At 48.0% G+C, this 16,426-nt stretch overlaps 1 protein-coding gene across 1 annotated transcript in view; it reads right to left on the minus strand.

Annotated features, from left to right (window-relative positions):
* Nucleotides 1-16,426, minus strand: part of DONSON (DNA replication fork stabilization factor DONSON) — a 45,962-nt gene that overhangs the window by 17,446 nt on the left and 12,090 nt on the right. The window contains exons 5-7 of the mRNA XM_082265655.1: nucleotides 16,217-16,395; nucleotides 7,811-7,922; nucleotides 2,519-2,620 (exon numbers count right to left, since the gene is read on the minus strand). Coding sequence (XP_082121781.1) covers nucleotides 2,519-2,620; nucleotides 7,811-7,922; nucleotides 16,217-16,395 — 393 coding nt within the window. The remainder of the gene's footprint in view (nucleotides 1-2,518; nucleotides 2,621-7,810; nucleotides 7,923-16,216; nucleotides 16,396-16,426) is intronic.

The following is a 16,426-nucleotide window of genomic DNA, read 5'->3' on the forward strand; positions in this document are numbered from 1 at the left end:
ATGGAATACCCTGTAACCTTAAAGTCTCTTGAACAGATACAATGAGTGCGTTTACCAACGCTTCCTCTCGGGCTATGGCAGATGCCGAAACATCCTCCTCACTGTCTGAAGAGACAGGACCCGAGACACCAATACCAGATGAAGTACCTGCAACTGCAGAAATAGGCTCAGTCTGAATCGAGGTTTCAGATAATAAGGGGTTAGGCGGGGGTCGCTTTCTTGCGCCCTGTCCCTGACAAGCCACTTCCACCCGGGACACAAAAGTTTCCATAATGGCTGACAAAGATTCAATTGTCAATGGGGTGCTGGAGGATCCCGCAGACCCCTCGAGGGGATCCGGAGGAGATACATGAGTGACAGGGTCCATGTTAATACAGGACACTTTTGCCAGCAATAAACAAAAAAACTTTTTTTTTTTTTTTTTTTTTTTTGTGTGTCTCCCCCTAGCGCAATAGCGCCCCTCAGAGTACCTGCTTCTCGATCCCAGAGAGAGAGAGAGGGACCCCCAAGGCTCACCAACCGATGCAGTGCAGTTTCCAACAAACTGCAGCCAGCGTCTGTCTTACACAGACTGGAAGGAGCCGTTTGCTTTTTCCCGGGCAGAAGGCGTGGCTCCGCCCCCTGTGTACGCCTTCCGGCGTTCCCAGCCCTCCACGAGGAAGCTGAGCTCACAAAACATGGCCGCCCCCATAGAAGAGACATAAGACTCCAAAAACATGGCGGCCGGCGTGACCTGAGGACATACATGCATTCGGTCTACGGCAAAATGGCGGCGGACCGCCGATATCGTCTTCCCAGCACATCCACCTGCACTCTGCTGAGAGGCGACATATGGATCTACAGAGATACACTGCACATAAGGTAGGATTATACCTCCTATGTTTGCTGTAATGTTACAGTCTGCTGGGTAGAGTGTTAGCTCTTGAACCAAGTCCACTTCCCACAAACACATGCTGTATTACAAGGGGGACTTGTAAGTGTCAGATATATACTGACCATATATGGAGGGGCCCATAATATATACTGCCTCATAAATGAGGAAAAAAAGGGAACGTTTTACTCACCATACCGAACCGACAGGCACCCTCTCTTCATAATACCCTCTCCACCGAGGTGGGGGTTTGTGGACGCCTCGACTCTCTGGTCCTGGCGTCCAAGCGAGCTTTTAACTCGCAAAGTCAGTCCCTTTACTGGGACTCCGTCGCGGCCGACTCAGCGCACTGGTCTGCACGCGCTTTTAGGCAGAAACCGGGGTGACCACTGGATCTCACATCCAGCCCGTCGCCCGGCCCCGCATACTTACTTGAATATGTCGCGGCCGACCAAGCGCAATGCCTGGTCTGCACGCGCTCGTAGGCCGGCTGGGGTGACCACAAGTGTCGCCCAGTCCGGCATTTTTGCTTGAAGATCTCACAGGAAAAAAACACTGGAGAAAACTACCTAAAAAAATGTTTTTTTCTTAAAGAAAAAAAGTGACTAGACAGAAAAAAACTGATTCCCTGTAGCAGAGAGAGGGAGGATATACCCTCAGGGACTGCCCCCTAGGGTGGAGCCAGAACGTTTTGTCATTCTGCCTAGTCCTACTCCTGCGGAGACAACATAACCCAGCTCTTGAGAATCAAGAAGACTACGTCTGTCAATGAGCGATAGAGAAAACAACATTCCCCTCTAGGTGATCCATGTACATTGCAGGGATTATAAAAACCTTTGTTGCAGATTCCTACCTTTAGTGATTTTGAAGAAATCCCTGTTTGTTCCTCTTTGCTGAGTGGGTCTAATGGGAGTGGTTTCATATATATCAGTTAGCTGTGCAGCTGCAGAGCACGAATGAGGAAATCTGCTGGGCCTGCGTCCTTTTAGACACGTTCCTATTGGAAGTATCTCACCAAAAATGAAGTTTTTGTTGCAGGGGATGCATAAAATTGGACTTGTATCTTAGGCAGACTTGTGGGAAAATTGGTGAGCCAATCACACAAGCAGGAGATGAGGTTATTGGGATGTGTTCCGTATACATTCTGTGTACAGAACTCCAGGTAGCCATATTGCATCGCATTTTTAGAAAAATTACAGTGGCTACAGATTGAAAAGGGAAGGCAATTGTATACGCTATATTGTTTTTTATTTTCTCTCCTTTATACCACACGAAAGAGGAGTTAGCTTTTAACTTTGTGTTACTCTCTTCCTATCAGCATACTCCTTGTTAGCACATGAGCAGTCTGGCTTTTTGCAGCGCTTCTCTCTCTTACTTCAGCTCTGCTGTACAAAGGCTGCAAGAGTGATGTCAAGTCAGATTCATGTACTTACATTAGTTATTTTTAAATGCAAGCAAAATTTTCATGATTATAAAGCTGCACTAATTTGGGTTATTGATCTGCATAGAGTTATTTATCTGTAAAGAGTTCAGGTTTATGGAACAACTGCTGTATGGTATACAGTATGTGCATTTAGCCACTTGCCTGAGGTTCAGTTTATATAAGAAAAATGTACATCTACAATAGGATATGACAAGAAAGGATACAGTTTGATTGATATGGCATCTGGCTTTTTAATCTGGTCTTCTACTCCCATTTCTTCCAACCATGAGAAGCTTTCATCTTCATCATCACTGTCTAGAGGAATTCTGAAAACATTAAAACATAACAAAATTAGTTAAAAAAAAAAAAAAGTGATAGTCTGGATTATCTGGAATACGCATTTCCATATGCATATTTCCTAATACAAGGATTGCTCACCGTGCCTAGATTCTAAATCAATCACTGTATTGCTTCATGACAATTAGAAAACCACTTTAAGGCAACATTGCAACACAGAAGATATTTGTAACCCTCTCAAATAACGTGGTTGTAAACCACATGAAATATGAACAAATCATATCCCTCTATGGTATGTCCATTATGAGTGCAGGGTGTAATTTCTGTCTGCTGCATTATTTCTCTGCTATCATGAATCATTTTGACAAGTTTTCCTGACATCAAGAGGAAAAAAAGGAAACAAGGGAGGGAGCTCCAGCACACCTATGATCTACAGCCCCAGCTCTGTTCCTCTGTGCTAAGGGGGGAAAAGTCCCTTCCCTCCAATCTGCTCTCAGAGCTCTTCTTACTGAGCTCTGCAGTGTGTAATTTCAGTTCTCTGAAAGCTCAGACAAGCTTCATAAATTCTGGACTTTGAACAGATGTAGAGAGAATACGGCAGGTAAAACAGGGACAACGTATGTAGGAAATGTATGTTTAATCTTTGTGTATCACCCAAGGCTAGTCAATTCACTAGGTATATTGTAGGGGTTAACAACAATTTTAAATGTCCCATGTACAAATAAATAGTTTGAGTTACTATTTGTGACAGACCCATCCGGCACAGAGACTGAGGGTGGCCTCTTGCCTACGGGTCCTGTCTTTTAATGGAACACTACTCTTTTGGAGGGGTGTGTCTGAGGGACCCTTGGAGTGGTCTCTCTTTGTATGCAAGTCCATATCTCCCCAAAACACAGACTCTGGGAAGTGGAGGTTCCATATACATATTTTGGGCGTCTGCCTCAAACCAGCAAGGATTGTAGATATTAATGTAGTCAGCTCAAACCACTGGGGTCTCCTGCCATATTGTGTTTATTGTAAGTAGGTCGCTCCCATAGTGTGCCTCCCATTGTTAATTGGGTCAACCATTGTTTGTCTGTTTGCTCAGCTCTGTGTATACTTATAATAATGTGTAATGTAATTTGCTGCCGGATGGTGTGGTCACCTCCTGACTAATCAAGGCTAGTAGTTTTATTAGCTTACTGTTTATAGTTTATGCCGGCTGTTCTTTAGTTACCGTATATACTCTAGTATAAGCAGAGATTTTCAGCATGTTTTTTCATGCTGAAAATGCCCCCCTCGGCTTATACTCGAGTCACTGTCTTTTTAAAAATGGCGCCGCCGTGTCCCCGCGCATGTGCCGCATGCCCGGGAATAGCCGAACGTGTTCGGGCTTTCCCGAGCAACGGCGGCGCATTCGCGGTGACGTATTAGCGCGATTTTTAAAACTAAGGCGCCTCACCGAAAGGTCAGTGAGACTCATCCGCAGCCCCTGCATTTCTTCATGCAGTGCTGCGGGCATGGTACAGGACATTGTCCTGTACCATGCCCGCAGCACTGCATCTCCTGTGCCATGCCCTTACCATGACCTGCGCCATCTCCTGTACCATGCCCGCAGCCCCTGTTTTGTGTCTCGTGGTGGTCCAGTTGGGTCCAGTAGCTGCTGCATTTCCCACCCTAGGCTTATACTCGAGTCAATAAGTTTTCCCACTTTTTTGTGGTAAAATTAGGGGCCTCGGCTTATATTCGGGTCGACTTCTACTCGAGTATATACGGTACATTAATTTGATTCCTGTATACAGTTTCCTTTGCATATGATGTGATCAAGCTCACCTGATCTGCTGTACTATAAAATTATGTGAGTTTTCAATAAATGGTCCCAGTTTGTACCTGAGCTAGTGCTGCCTAGTATCTTGGGTAATAGTTTGCTGCTATATTAGCCGATTCCAGACTGGAGGAAGCTATATCTTGACAGAAGCACCCAAGCAGGGTGCTGGGTGGTTCTGTACAGAAATAGTGTGAAAATCTAGTTATGCGCTGGACCACTTAACCTACATACAAAATCTAATTTTCAGACCATGTTATGCTTCTTTTGTAGGGTTTTTGTTTTTTCATATAAAAAACATAAATCATGAAGATTGAGGTTCACCCACGCATTTATACCTATACTTTCCTCTTCTAGCCACAGTCCAAAAGTTCAGGAATTTTGCGGGACATGTCTGGCTAGTTTGGGTTTGTATAGATTCCTCGTGGAAGGCAAAAACAAACTTAATACTGGCCAGTTTAAAGAAAACCTGTCAGAAAAATAGGAGCTGCCAAAGTAGACGTCTGCAAATGCTAGTTTTGGTTGTTGTACTGTTCATATGAATTCCAATGTTTTCTGAATCACTGACTGGAACACTAAAATTCTGACTTTCAATTGATAAATGCTATTAGCCAGTTACTCAAATGTATAAAAGCTAAACACAGCCAGTTAACATTTTTAGAATGAGGCCATCAATGACAGTCCCCATAGCTTTCTTTAAAGGAAACATGAAAAACATGCAATACAGCTAGACAAGAATTTTGCTTTAGAAAACATTACCCCCGTGTTCTAATTTTTTTTTTTTTTTACTTTATTCCTGCCAAGCTGTATGGCTGCACAGTCATTACTGGGTGGACAAATGATAGGAATACCTTTATTGGTGTGGTTACAGAATAGCGTTGTTTGGCTGCACGGAAATATTCTTTAAGTGAACTTGAGCCAGACAGAGGCAAAACAATTTCATGGTTGAGGTGAAAGGCATAAACTACTCTAAGCAAGAAGAAAGTCCTGAGCTTAAACTCCACCTTGTCCTTATGCAAAAGCAGAAAGAGTTCCTTTTAGAATAAAACCACCAGTTCAGACACAAACAGATGATGGCTACAAGGAAAAAAACTACCTTGAGGCAAAGTTCACATATATGCAGTTGGGGTTCACAGCATGGGGTCCAGTGCGTCCCTGTTAACCAGTTCAGGTCCAAATTTTTGCCTGAATTTGCACCTAAACTGGACCCAAAGACACACAGGACCCTTCTGCAATCTGGACCACAGTCGCCCCGAACCGGGTAAACCTGCATCCATTTTGCATATATGTGAACCCAGCCTGAGGGTGAGAGTAGGAGTAGTAGAGAGGAATGTCTCCAATGGATGCTACCCACCTGGGAAACAGGTCCTTGGAACATGTCTAGGAAGTATGAATGTCAACTGTATACGCCTGGAATGTAAATGGCTGACAAGGCTGGAACATAAAGTAACCCCAAGAACATCATCCGAACTGCCTTCTGTCACGGCAAGACTACTGGATCCTCCATGATGACTGGTGAGGTTGTGGCATTATCTGACTGAATTGGGATCAGACGAATAGTTGGAAAAGCAAGTTCAAAGGGAAAGTTTCTGCAGCAGCTGGTTTGTAGTGTGGTTCCAGATAGATCAGCACTTTGCAGTGTTGCATTTTTTTTAAACAAACATTGTATTATCATACTGACATCTCAGAACGTTCAATTGGCCGCTGCGTGGTGCGAGACAACTTTACTTTTGTACATTTTTGCAGTGGTGTAAACCAAGCAGGTAAGGAGTCCAGCCTTGTGGTGGGACAGTGCTGGAATAGCCACCCAATGCAGCCCCACTGCATATGTTATAAATGTACCCTTAGGAGTGTTTAAGTGACCAAAGGCTGGAGACAGCACTAGAAGCAGTCTGATTCACATTGCATCGCTAAGAGCTGAAACGGTCTCTTCATTTGGGATAGAGCAGTGGAGTTCGACTTCTCAGGGGTAAGCTGATCAGTGAGGCTGTGGGCACAATTTATAATATATACTGTATGTACAAACACACAACAGACTGAAAGACACAGGAGAAGGCGTGGGAGCATGTATGGTCTCTGCGATCACTCAGCAAGTAACTGGGTGTTTGGGGCCATAATGTATTTCTGACTGTTAATGGCAGAGGATGCAGCCACACCACATGGAGCTGAAGATGCCTCAAAGGACAGAATAGAGAGAACGAACTCCAAGAGAAAAGAGGTCAACATAACTACAAACCGCCCCACAGCCATTAGTAGAAAGTGAGCTGGGGCACCCAGTTCAGCACTGTCCCACACATCTGGTCTTGAATTAAAACATCTTGTGACCAGTATAGCAACACATGGACTCAAGAAAAAAAGGGAATGCCTCAAGTAGTCTCAAAATCCAGGCCGCTGGTAGCGGATGAGGGTTGAATGGCCAGAAGGAGACCAGCAGAAGGAACAGATGGATGATCCAAGTGACTTTCAAGCAGGAGTAGCAGTGGGGAGATGCTTCCTCCCTTCCATAGTAAAAACCAGCATTAACATCGAATATAGACACCCAGACTCCCATGCAAATGAGGTAAAGTCCCAGTGCTCAATTCTATCAGCCCATTCACCAGGAAAGTCTTCAGAGAAAAGGCAATGCAAGCAGTTTTGGAACTGGTAAGTGCACTGCAGATAACATTTACCAGAAAAGAATTTGCAAAGCGCTCCACACAGACCTAAGTCCCCAAAAGCTACTTCCAGGCTACGCCTGCATTAAGTCCAGTGGCATCCAGTCAGTACTCCAAAAGCCAAGCTATAGGCAATTGCTGCATTTAAAGCAACAAAGCTCCAGAAAAAAAACACACACACACACACACACACACACACACACACACTGGCAAAAACTAGATTTATGCTTAACACAGATTATTCTGGTCTGACCTACAGACTTATTAAATTACACTGCCATCTTAGAGGACCACAGAACCACACACCTGTTATTGAACAGAGGAGAGGGTTGGAGCCTTGTAGTTCTATTCTGTTTCCTTTGTCCTGACACAGTAGGGCGAGTATGATCACAATCATGAGATAGGGGGAAAAAAAAAAAAGACCAGCTGTCACAGCATCCAAAGACTTAAAATGCAATGTATTGCATTTTTATTGTTGGATTTAAATAGGTTTAACATTTGACTATAGAGCACCTTTGTGGTATATGTGGTATATGCCAGATATTACAATAAGCATTCAAAATAGGGAAGCAGGGTACTCCTATTCAAATATGTCAAATGAGACTCTTATGAATGATCCTAACTCCCAACAGTCATGAGAAAAGAAGTTTCATGCAGTGCCCCACTTTACCTATGGAAATATCTCCAGCACATATAAATACTTTTTTTTTTTTTAAATTGAATATGGGCATAAAACATTGTAGAGGAGTCCCTGCACTTACTCCTCTCCTTCACTTGGGTTTCCAATTTCCTTGTCATCGGACTGAGACATTTCAGTACTCTTCTGCTTTCTGTTCGGGTCACTCTCCACCAGTGGGAGAGAAAATTCAATTCCTAAAACAAAATTTCACAGATTAAAAAACACAAATAAATAAAAAATGTATATATTTATAAGTGGAGTTGCAGATCCAACAGGAATATGCAAAATCAGGAAAAAACTCCCATGTGCATTTTATTTTATTCCGTGGTGTTATGGCAAATAGGTTCTTCACTTTGCAAGAGAAGTTGCACTATGCATAACAACTTTACCCAGAGCTTAGGTGCAGGGCTCAACAAATCCCAGGCGCCAGGTCGCCAAAGCAACTAGAAATTGCGTACTGGTGCCTGGGCTTTTGTCAGTAACAGGCGTCTTAGCTGCCATTACATTGCTGGCTGCGGGGCAGATCTGGTCCTGGGAGGTGGTGGTGGCACGAACCTCGTAGGCCCTCTGGACACAAGCATAAGACTGGCACAGTGGCCACTGACACTGGAAGAAGCGAGTGGCCAGCACGCTGCAAGTTCAATCACGCCGGAGAATCCCCGGCAGTCTGTTATCCCCGCTGCCTCCCTCCTCTGAGGTTATGCTTGAGCGGGCTCGGCTGAAGGAGGCGCCGGCCCAGGTTACGGATGTGGCACCAGAGGGCTCTGCTCTAGTTGTGTAGTATGGCGAAGGTCGGCCACAGAAGGTGGAGGGAAAGGAAGGAGAGCAGGCGCAGGGAGCAGAGCCACTGTCCATGCCACAATATTAAAGGGAAAAAAAAAAAAAAAAAAAAAAAAAAATCGGAGCCAGAGAGGTGGAGAGCTCATTGCTACAACTGCCATCCTTCTACAAATGTGTGCTCCGTTGTGTCTGCTGCAGAGAGGAGAAGCACATGAGTTCCGATGTCTGGGGAGGATTAGGATGTTGGGAAAAGCTCCATCTGCAATGTCAATGCAGCTGCTGCTATGAAGGAAAATGGGAGAAGGAGCTCATCTACCAGGTAAGATCTGATGGGGGGGGGGAAGAAGTGCCACTACCTTGCTCATACCATCTGGGGGAGGTGAGGAAATGACTGACAGGTGCTGGCACCTTTTCTGCCTAAAAGTTCTGTGCCAAGAGGGGCAGCTCCACCTGAGCCTTCCCCTGGCCATGCCTGAACACCCAAGATCCCCTCTGTTCCTTCTCTCTGCCATTACATGTCTTGTATTATGGGGGTTCAGGGCTGGGTATGCTGCAGTGGGATTATACTGTATGACAACGACCCTGAGGAGCTAATAAAATTGTATGTCTGATAAGTGTTCCCGGGGGTAGAGCCCAGCATGCTCTTCATTGCAGGGGGTACAAACGCCGTGGATCCAAGATGGCACCCGAGTTATACACTGCATTGGAAACTGGGGCACCAGTCATACAGTCAACAGTGTATAACCAATAATAAAATACTGTAGGCAAGCCTAGTACACAATAGCAGGTTACTTTTTGTTCAATCCAGCTCGCTGAACGAAACAAACAGTGATTCCCCCCCCCCCCCTCGTGCCAGAACACACCGGTAAACACAGTTAACCATGGGATGAAAGCACTGATCGGATGCCAATTGGCAGACCTTTTTCAGTCACACTCATTTGACAGAAGCCTGCGGTTTGGCCAGCTTCTGGCTACATAAGAGAAGGGGTTTGTCATATAAAGCTTGTTAGAAAAAAAAAAAAAACTGGCTCCTAAATTCAAAGCAAATTGATCAAGCCCTGGCTTAGTAAATGTACTGGAACCTAATTTTACAAATACCTAAAATACATGCAAGAAAAAAAAAAAAAAAAAAACGGAATTTTTGTAAAATCTTACCTGTAAAATTCCTTTCTCTGAGTCCTCCGACAGTCGCCGCCTCTTCATATTCGTCACATATGGGGGTATTAGACTTTGCTCCGAAGGAGTAGCTAGGCAACAGAATATGTTAACAATAAAGCTTTAACATATCCCACCCTCAAGGGGTGGTCCCCTCAGTCAATACCCTCCTACTTCCTGCAACCATATCTCAGTTTTAGTGGAATAGCAGTAGAGTATACATTCAAACCCCAAAAGAGGGGCGGGGGCGGCGACTGTCGGAGGACTCAGAGAAAGGAATTTTACAGGTAAGATTTTACAAAAATTCCGTTTTCTCTTACGTCCTCCGACAGTCGCCGCCTCTTCATATTCGTCACATATGGGGACGTCCCAAAGCAGTGCAAACATGAGGGGTGGGAAACGCATCCGCGCCGAAAGGCAACGCAGTCTCCACATCAAAGAAAGGAACCTTACCAAAGGAAGGAAACCAGCTGGGCAACAGCAAAAATAAGTGCTCAACAGGAGCAACAACCCAGGAAAAGACAAAAAACCAGGGGATACAAAACTTATCCCAACAGCCAGGAGTCCCCAACAAGGGACCCTAGGGAACAGCCGCACTAAGAACCTTGCGGCCAAAGGAAGCATCCGCCGATGCCTGAACATCTACTTTGTAGAATTTTGTGAAAGTGTGTACGGTCGACCAAGTCGCCGCCTTACACACCTGGGCTACAGAAGCCCCATGACGACAGGCCCAAGACGTACTCAGAGATCTAGTAGAGTGCGCCTTCACAGGCACAGGGGGAACCTTCCCCTGCAAGGCATAGGCCTGTTCAATGGTCTGCCTGATCCATTTGGCAATGGTAGAGGCGGAAGCCGCCATGCCCTTCCGAGGACCCTCTGGAAGAACAAACAAGGAGTCCGTCTTTCGAAAAGACTCAGTCGATTTAAGGTAAACCCTAATCGCCCGAACAACATCCAGAGAATGCAATCTCACCTCCTTTGGATGTTTAGGCTTCGTGCACAACGAAGGCAAAACAATATCCTCGTTAAGATGGAATTCCGAAACTCGTTTCGGCAGAAAAGAAGGATTAGGTCGCAAGACCACCTTATCCAAATGAACAACCAGGTACGGAGACTTGCAGGACAAAGCCGCCAGTTCCGACACTCTGCGAGCCGAAGTGATCGCCACCAAAAAGGCGACCTTTTTGGACAACATAGACAACGAGATCTCCCTGATCTGTTCAAAAGGAGCACGTTGTAACACAGACAGGACTAGATTCAAGTCCCAAGGGGGCAAAGGATCCCTCCTAGGAGGAACCAGATGCCGCACACCCTGAATAAAAGTGCCAACCAAGGAGTTGGAAGCCACGGGACGTTGAAACAGAACGGCCAGCGCAGACACCTGACCCTTTATCGTAGCCAGCGCCAAACGCTGACCGACACCCGTCTGAAGGAAAGACAGCACACGGGAAACCGAGTACGTGCGGGGTGAAAACCCCCTGGACTCACACCAGGCAAAATAGGCCTTCCAAGTACGGTAATAAACCTTTCCCGAGGAAGACTTCCTCGCGTTGATCAAGGTATGAACAACCTCTGGAGAGAGACCCTTCTCCTTCAGGACCTCGGTCTCAACAGCCAGGCCGTCAAAGCCAGCGACTGTAAAGCAGGATGGTAAATCGGTCCTTGAGACAGTAGATCGTCCCGAAGAGGCAGACGCCAGGGGGCGTCGACCGCCAGATTCACGAGGTCTGCGTACCAGGACCGGCGAGGCCAGTCCGGTGCCACAAGAATCACCGTGCTGCGTTCCGAGTGTAACCTGCGAAGGAACCGGGACAGCAACTGAATCGGTGGAAACGCGTACATCAGCCTGTACTGATGCCACGGGGCCACTAACGCGTCCGACGCGTCTGCCCGAGGGTCGCGCGTCCTTGCCACGAACCTCTTCACCTTGTAGTTGAGGCGAGACGCGAACAGGTCCACATCTGGAAGACCCCACTTCGCGCACAACATCTGGAAGACAGCCGGGTGGAGAGACCATTCCCCCTGATCCAGGGTCTGGCGACTCAGATAGTCCGCCTGCCAGTTCTCCACTCCCGGAATGTGAACCGCCGTTATCGCCGGGACATGAGTCTCGGCCCAAGACAGAATGTCGGCCACTTCTCGAGCCGCTCGGGCACTCCTGGTGCCCCCTTGGTGGTTGATGCAGGCCACCGCCGTGGCATTGTCCGTCTGCACCCAAACCGGGCAGCCCTGCAGCCGGTCCGTCCAGCGATGAAGACAGAGCCTTATCGCACGCAATTCCAGAATGTTGATCGGGAGGGAAGACTCCCCCTCCGACCAGGTCCCCTGGGCGGACAGAACGCCCAGAACACCACCCCAGCCCGACAGGCTGGCATCCGTGGTGATTATCGTCCACGAGATCGGACGAAACGACTTGCCCCCGGACACCAACGGGGACTGGAGCCACCACAGAAGGTTTTCCCTGGTGCGATGACTCAACGAGATCTGAAGATCCAGAGATCGAGGTCGCCCGTCCCACTTGGACAAGATCTCCGCCTGGAGACCCCGCGTGTGAAACTGCGCGAAAGGAATCGCCTCGAAAGCCGAGACCATCAATCCCAGACATCTCATACACGTCCGCAGAGACGAGTTCGGAACGTCCCTGAGGGACCTGACTTCCTCCTGAAGAGTCCTGAGTTTGTCTTCCGGCAGGAAGACCTTCGCCTGCACCGAGTCCAGTATCATTCCCAGATAGGGAAGACGAACCGACGGACTCAGTGTCGACTTTGGAACATTTATCGTCCAACCGAACTCCTGCAGAGTTTGCATCGTGACAGACAGGTCCTTCTCCAGACCCTGACTGGTCGCAGACCGAATCAGAATGTCGTCCAGATACCCCAGGACGGAAATGCCCTGGGCTCTCAATAATGCCAGAACCGGTGCAAGCACCTTGGTGAAGACCCGCGGAGCCGAGGCGAGCCCAAAGGGCAACGCCACGAACTGGTAGTGATCCTCCGCAATGGCAAATCGAAGGTATCTCTGATGACCCTCGAATATGGGGATGTGAAGATACGCATCCTTCAAATCGATGGAGGCCATGAATTCCCCCGGAACCAGGGCAGCCACCACCGAGCGCAGGGATTCCATGCGGAACTTGCGAACCCGCACAGAGCGGTTCAGAGCTTTCAAGTCCAGAATTGGACGAACCTTGCCCTCCTTTCTGGGCACGGTGAACAGATTGGAATAAAACCCCCGAAATCTGTCCCGATGAGGCACCGGAACCACCACTCCCTGAGCCCTCAGGTCCCGCACCGCCAGGTGCAGATCCCGCAGGCGCTCTGGAGACAGTTGTAGATTTGAGGGAAAAAATCTGCTCTCTGGCCGAGAGAGAAACTCGATCTTGTAACCAGATCGAACGATTTCCAGAACCCATCTGTCCCGCACACGGGCCAACCAGGGCTGAAGAAAACCGAGCAAGCGTCCCCCCACCCCAAAACTGGGTGAGGGCGCCCCTTCAGGCCGAACTGTTATGGGCCGCAGGTCCGGATTGGCCGGACTTCTGTTTCCCAGACCAGGGTTTCTTCTGAGAGCCCTGGCCCTTGAACGGTTTGCCCTTGTAGTGCGGCCGAAAGGCACGAAAGGACCCCTGAGGGGGCCGAAAATGAGCATATTTCTTCCCAGAAGCCCCCTTAGCCTTGGGGAAATGGGGCAAGAGAGTGCTCTTACCCCCGGTAATCCCCTTAATCAACACATCCAGGGACTCCCCAAAAAGGCGAGACCCATCATAAGGCAGATTGGCTAAGGTTTTACGTGAAGATTGGTCCACCGACCAACATTTCAACCAAACCAGGCGGCGAGACAACACCGCCACGCTGTGCACACGCGCGGCCAACGGAATCAGGTCCAGGTCCGCATCACACAGATACATGACACCCTGGTGGATCTGATCCACCATATCCAGGGTCGCCGCCGAGGCCGAATCGGCCACTAGGACGCGCCTAAGCATCTGCGTCCAACTTGCGATCGCCTGGGCCGCCATGAGAGAAGCAAACAGAGCCTTAAGCATAGAACCCGTAACAGAATAAGTATGACGGGCAAGAGACTCCAGTCTCCTATCCGTGGCATCACGGAAAACAGGGGATCCCTCTGCAGGGATCGCAGTGGCTTTGTTCAAAACCGCAATAGCATGATCCACTGGCGGAGGCACACACCACCGTTCATCAGTGGCAGGCGAGAAAGGATAACGCAGCTTAAATTTACTTGGTACCGCAAAAGGCTTGCGCAAATCGCGCCATTGGTCCTTAACAGCGCGCTGAAAATCAGCATTGCAGGGAAAAACCTGCGGCGTCCTGCGTTTTCTCTGCGTCCCATAAGCCGCCAAGGCAGCTGGGGGACACACCTCGTCCTGCAAACGTAGCGTCTGCTTAATGGAAGCAATCAACTCATCCATGATTGCAAGCTCTTCAGGCGAGCCAGGGGGAGAATTATCAACCCCCTCAACTTCAGCCTCTACCTCAGACCCCACTAGATCAAGAGAGGAGCGGGACCCCGATAGGGGGGTCCCCGCCAGAACAGCCCCATCACCTTCACCCTCAGAATCAGAGGACAGAGCAACTCTGGGCCGTTTAGTAGATTGAGCAGCCACCAGCATTTGCACCTGTGCAGCAAGGCCAGCCACAATAGTGGCCAAATCCCCCCCTGGGGGGGAAACAGCGGTCCCCTGGCTTTCCACCAATACTGTGGGAAACTTGCCCTCCTGAGAATCCATTGCCCCTGTATGCCAGACAACCAAGGGTTAACTGCCCCCTTACAGCAAGCGCGGCAAGCGCAGCCCACCGCACCACACTCAGGCACAATGAGACCCCCACAGGGAATATACAGACTGAATACAGGCAATGGAACACAGGAATAGAAGGATAAAACCTGAGGAGACTCCGCTGCTGCTGCTGCCTCGATCGGTGCTTCCAGGAGAGAGGAAGTGATGCTGCCAGGGCGCTCTATGTAAGCCTATGGAGGCTACAAGAAAATGGCCGCCGTGCATGTAAACCATGCGGCCGGAGCGGGCGCCGGTAAAATGGCGCCGTAATCGCCGCTCCACAGTGCATAAAATCACACACAATATTATCCCATAATATGGATACATGTTAGATCGCCGCAGCGATCGCTGTATATGCCCCAACATGCCATTAAAAACATGCCCCACAGCACACAGCTCCTCACACTGCCCAGCCTGACATACTCAGTGTCATACAGCTCCCCCCCCCCTTGCAGCCCACAGCATGCAGCCGAGATATAGGGAGACAAGCAGTGTGATTAAAGGCAGGTTACACAGTCCCAGACTGAGACCCCCCCCAGACAGACAGGTCCCCACATAGATACACTTACCTCACATGGCGTGGGGAACCCGCACAGGCGAACAAGCCGCTGCACATGAGGCAGGGAGAGTCGCAATTCAAGACGCACACAATGGCGGTTCAGAAACCGCACAGCGTCCGGTGAGGTAGCCACCTCACCAATCATCCCTGCACCGAACAGGGATGGGTCGTTCACCGTGCCAGGAGCGTTACCTGGCTGAACGCTCGATGGCAGACTGGGAAGCCACTGACCCACGACCTGCGACCAGGGGGATCAGCCCGAGACCCAGTCCGCATGATCCTCTTCGTCCGAAGAACTAACTAATGCTGACAAAAATAACAGCTAAGTAAAGGTAGAGAGAAAACTCAAACAAAATATCAAAAAGAAGAAAGAGTCTGGGACAAAAAGTCCCAGCACAGAGAGAGCCAGCCACTCCTGACAAGCTAGACATTAAAACTGAGATATGGTTGCAGGAAGTAGGAGGGTATTGACTGAGGGGACCACCCCTTGAGGGTGGGATATGTTAAAGCTTTATTGTTAACATATTCTGTTGCCTAGCTACTCCTTCGGAGCAAAGTCTAATACCCCCATATGTGACGAATATGAAGAGGCGGCGACTGTCGGAGGACGTAAGAGAAAAAATGTTTTGCTTGCACATGACTGGGTGATGGAAATCAGCAGAGCTTCACCATTTTCTGGGGAAGAATCCTTTTGCAAAGTGCACTTCCAATTTTCTTTAGTAAATCAACCCCAGTGACTTCGGCTGACCACATCTGCACTTTTCTTGAACAATTTTCAAAAGACAATATATGGGTCAGACCTAAACACTTTAAATTTGTATGCAAATCGGGTAGGCACTTGCACTACATAGTTGAAGGTAAATAATAATGAAACTGAATTAGAAAATGGTAAAATGTATGGCTAGCTTTGAGAAATGCGGATGCCAGGGGATTGATCTAACAAATGGGATGCCAACAGTGTTTATAAAAATCTATCCTCCTAACAGCATGTTCCTAATTAACGCAAGTGCACACCTGTCTAGATCCCAGTCCTGCTTCTTCCTCTCCATGAGCTCTGCTGTACAAGGGACTGCAAGAGGTTGATACCAAACCAAATTAAATTCTGAAACTTTCACTACTTAAATTGAACGATGTATTGAGTAAAAACTGCATTTGTGTCTTTTGCGACTACCTTGAGTTCAACTTTAATTAAAATTTACCTTCATTCTTCATTGCTTCTCTTAAGCCTCGTGTGGTTGGAGACATGACCGCTGTAATGACATCACTTCCTGCAATACCGGCAGCCCTGAACAGTACTGTGAACTGATACGTACACACATAGAAGTATGGGCACAGCTTTGCCTTAACCAAATTGTACAAAGATGTAAAGCTAAGAGACCTAAAGAGGTTAAAAGAAGAAAAAAAAAAAG

The sequence above is a fragment of the Pelophylax lessonae genome (assembly GCF_965119305.1).
Source record: "Pelophylax lessonae genome assembly, chromosome: 8".
NCBI classification, from domain to species: Eukaryota; Metazoa; Chordata; class Amphibia; order Anura; family Ranidae; genus Pelophylax; species Pelophylax lessonae.